Here is a 4,283-nt window from a genome sequence, read left to right as displayed (position 1 = left end):
TTGGATGCATCTCTGAGAAGTTGTATTAAGAGTGTTGTGTTAGGATCAATAGAGGTTAGCTTTAGAATTTTCCTTAGCAAATATGAATGTTCAGTGAAGCTAGATTCATTTTTCTGTCATTTTTCTCCGCTCATTTGTTAAAATAAATCCATGTGATTGAGGATCTAAGGTAATTTATTAAGATCCAAGTGAATACATGGGCTTCAGGGGTTCTGATAATGTTTGGAGCATGTTCATCTCAATTTGAATTTACTAAATAGATGGTAGCATAAATGGCATATGTTAACTTTTACAATTAGTTGAGGCATGAATTTAGTTTAAATATCCTTTAAAAATAGAATTGAGGTGCGCCGCACCAAATAAAACCTCAAATGTGTGGCCCTCATTTAATTGTTTCTTTTAAAATTCTTAGAGCTCGAGGCGTTCCATTTAGCAAATTTCCGTGGCCCTCGCAAAATTAAAAATGTATAATTGCTTTAGGCGCGTTACTTTAATAATTCATCTTCCTAAAAATTCGGGTGTGCATTTATGTGACCCAAATCCAAATCTCAACAATGTTAAAATATGTCGAAGACCGTGAGCGCATTTATGTGACGTGGTTCAAGACGTATTTTAATAACGTTGTAATATTCCTAAAATTAAATAAAAGTGGAAAAGATTAAAAATTGCACATTGGTTCAAAATGTACTAAAATCAGATAATTAAGCCAATTATAATAGTTGAGAGACCGTGCTAGAACCACGGAACTCGGGAATGCCTAACCCCTTCTCCTAGGTTAACAGAATTCCTTATTCGGATTTCTGGTTCACGGACTATTAAATAGAGTCTTTCTTTTCCTCAATTCAGGATTTTAAACCACTTGGGACACCATAATTATCCCAAGTGGCGACTCTGAATCTTTAATAATATAATCCCATTTCGATTGTCCTTTAATTGGAAAAAACTCCCTTACACCCTTCGGGTGTATAGTAAAAAGGAGGTGACAGCTCTGGCGACTTTGCTGGGGAACGAACCCAGAATATCTGGTTCAGGGTTCAGAATTCGAGCTTAGATAAATTGTTATATTTGGCTTTATATGATTTTGTTACGTGTTTGGGCCTAATGTGCTAAATGTTGCTTTTTACCGCTTTGATATTATCTGAACTGTATATATAAACTGCTACGAAATCCCTCTCTTCTCTCTCTTGAGTAGTGCACGCTGGTCGTGATTTCTTTCTGTTAGTGTCCTATTCCAAATAGAACGAGGTACGGACAAGTTGCAAAGTCGGATGATCTTTTGGTTACCGGCACGCAACCCCCCCCCCCGGCACGCAACCTCATGTCAGATCGCTAGTAGGAACGTTTGTCTGCATCACGTGCATTTTGACTTTGGAGACTCAACACAGGGGTTGGGTCTATCTAGGACAGGTGTACCAAAAATGAAAAAGACCATCCTGATGCATTTTACTTGCTACTTGTGCATTTATTTGCTTCGGATTTGCATGCTGACTGGCTTTTGAATAAAAGGAAAGAGTTTGGAAAAGAAAATAGCAGTATGAGGGCTAAAGGAGGTAACTACCTGTTTTGAAAACATATATCCCAAAATATACAGAAACTCTTCGAAAATTTGAAAAGAAAAAAAAACAAAAAGAGAATTTTTATTGTTTTCAAGGAAAAAAAAGTTGGTTTCTTGTTTTGTCAAAATTGCCCGAACTACGCCAGTTTGATTTTCACCGGATGTGAGATACGTAGGCAACCCTCATCGGGTTCAACTTCCCTTTTTGCAAAATAGCCCAAAACAAATTATTTTTCATTTGAAAATAATTAAAGTAATGACATTTTTGTCAAAAATAGTCGAATGTCCCCTAAAGGGCGCCAGAAGGTTGCTTTTGCAAGAACATCCACCTTTGGTCATTTTTCAAAGTTTCGACTGGTTAGCCGACACAGCCTTAAAATCTTCATTCTCAAAATGCTGAAAGGCCGTATTTGCAAAAATGGGTTTTTATTTTATTTTGAAAAAAAATGTGTGTTAATTTTATTTTTGAGTCAAATAAGTCTTAATTTTTGCCTAAACACCCTAATAAACATGCAAAATGAGCACGAGTCAGAATTTGCCGGTAACAGTTATGAACAAAATCTCTTTGGAGTTGCGTATGTGGTGGGAAGATCTGGGCAAGTCAGAGCAAGATAAGGTCAATCTTCATTTGGGAGGTCTCACCGGGTTGATGAAGATAAGGCCTAGGGGAGACATCATAAAGGCGTTGGTCATATTTTGGGACCCGGCTCACAACGTCTTGCATTTGTCGGATTTTGAACTCACACCCACCTTGGAAGAGATAGCAGGTTACATGGGAAGTACTGAAGGTCTGAGGCATAAGTATCTGATCGCTCCAAGAGACGTTAACTCTCACAAATTCATGGATTTGTTAAAAATAAGCAAGGAAGTCCCATATTCCGAGTTGGAGGGTGGTTTTTCCACTCTACATTTTATATAACGGAGGTACGTGCATATAGGAGGGTTCAACGATCTAGAAAGCGGGGTTTGTAGAAAAGGAAACCAAGCAAAATGGGATGAACATAGGCGTTTCGCTTTCATGGTAACTTTCTTAGGCCTTGTGGTGTTTCCCCGAAAATATGGGAATATCGATCTGCGGGTGGCTGGAGTCGTCAAAGTGTTAATTACCAATGCCAAGAGCACCCTTTCCCCTATGATAATATCTGAGATATACCGAGCTCTTACAGCTTGTAAAGCTGGGGCAGATTTCTTCGAGGGATGCAATTTTCTACTACAAATGTGGATGATCGAACACCTGTGTCACCACCCTCAGTATATGAGTTATGGGTCTGCAGAGAAAAGTTGCATTGAAGAGTTCAACACAAGGATTTCAGGGTTTAAGTTACCGGAGGGGTTTGGAGAATGGATAGCCCACCTTCGCGCCATCACTACAGGACAAATAGAATGGACACTGGGTTGGCTTCCTATTGAAGAAATTGTGTATATACCCGCCACTGGTCCTTACTTCCTCCTAATGGGTCTTCAAGGTATTCAACCTTACGCTCCCTACCGAGTGATGAGACAATTGGGAAGGTGTCAGGTGATGCATCCAGATGAAGATCTCAGTATTTACGCGGTTGAGATTAGCTCTGACGGCCAATTTCACGAAGAAACAGTTCGTTCTATTTGGAACGAGTGCCCGTATTTGATGGCGAGCACTTGAGTGCGGGACCTATCTAGAGGAGAGGTCTCACCCGCCTATCTTGCCTAGTATAGAAAGAAGAACACTGCAAGGGCCGAACTAGAAAGACCGGCCAAAAAACCGCACATTCAGGAATTCATCGAGGCATCGCAAGAACCGTGGGCTTGCTTGGCCAAAGAAAATGAGTACAGGGCCACAATAGGAAAGTTGGAAAAGCAAGTCAAAGACCTTCAATTCGAGAATGGCTTACAAGCAGCGGCGGATGATGGTGAAAAGAAAAGGCTAGCCAAAGAAAATGAGGCCCTTCGAGCCCAGATTCAAAAAATGAAAATAGCGGCAGAAAATCCCGTCAGAAGTGCCAAAGATGAAAATCTCATAGATAACCTGAAGCAGAAAGTGGGTGAATATAGTTTTGATCTGAACAAAGCAGAAGGTAAACTAGCCAGGGCTCGAAAGCAATTGGCTAAAATTGTGGAGGAACGAGCACGCCCGGTTAAACAATTAAAAGAAAGGTACGACAATGAGGTTGCGGGGTTAAAGAAAAGGGTCGTCACCATTGAGGACAAAATGATCAAACGGGCGAAAGAATTCAAAGCTAAAAGAAAACATTGTTATACAGAAATGGCACAGTTGGAAAGAGATTTGCAACAACTTCAAGAACAAAATCAAGCAGCCGAACAAACTCTGGAAGCCAGGGCACGACAGATTGGGCGTTTGTTGCAAGAAAAGGGTGTCATAAGAGAGAGAGTCAAAAAGATCGCCGACTACATCACAATGAAGTGCAGTGGTTGTGAGGATATGACTAGATCTATGTTTTTCGCCCCTGTGATGACCTTTGTCCACCGAATAATGGAAATCTCCACCACCTCCAAGGGGATTTAGCACGTCGGCCCGAGGCGAGACCGAATGATGTCCCGCGGACACTAGGAACAGTTGAGGCACTGATGTATTCGTGATTTTCACTTAAGTTTGTATTTTATTTCTATTGGAGTCGGTCAGTTTGTTTTCAAACCTATATTTTCTTCTGTTGTAATATGTTGGCTTGTTTTTCCTTTCATCAAAGTCCGTTAGTTTGAGTCGTCATAATCAAGATAGTTGCTTTTGTGA

The 4,283-nt window shown here is 40.4% G+C and overlaps 1 protein-coding gene across 1 annotated transcript; it reads left to right on the top strand.

Moving 5' to 3' along the window:
• Window positions 1–3,500: 3,500 nt before the first annotated feature.
• LOC138885390 (uncharacterized) lies at window positions 3,501–4,058 on the top strand. Its single transcript, XM_070166335.1, has one exon. The coding sequence runs from the start codon at window positions 3,501–3,503 to the stop codon at window positions 4,056–4,058; it is 558 nt and encodes a 185-aa protein (XP_070022436.1).
• The last annotated feature ends 225 nt before the right edge of the window (window positions 4,059–4,283 follow it).

The sequence above is a fragment of the Nicotiana sylvestris genome, chromosome 2 (genome assembly GCF_000393655.2).
Source record: "Nicotiana sylvestris chromosome 2, ASM39365v2, whole genome shotgun sequence".
NCBI lineage: Eukaryota > Viridiplantae > Streptophyta > Magnoliopsida > Solanales > Solanaceae > Nicotiana > Nicotiana sylvestris.
Note: the sequence above shows the minus strand (reverse complement) of the source record. Positions and strands in the feature narration are given on the sequence as shown.

Bases quoted from the DNA above. Each gene is read 5' to 3' on its own strand.
- LOC138885390 (XM_070166335.1), top strand. From the start codon at position 3,501: ATGAAAATAGCGGCAGAAAATCCCGTCAGAAGTGCCAAAGATGAAAAT.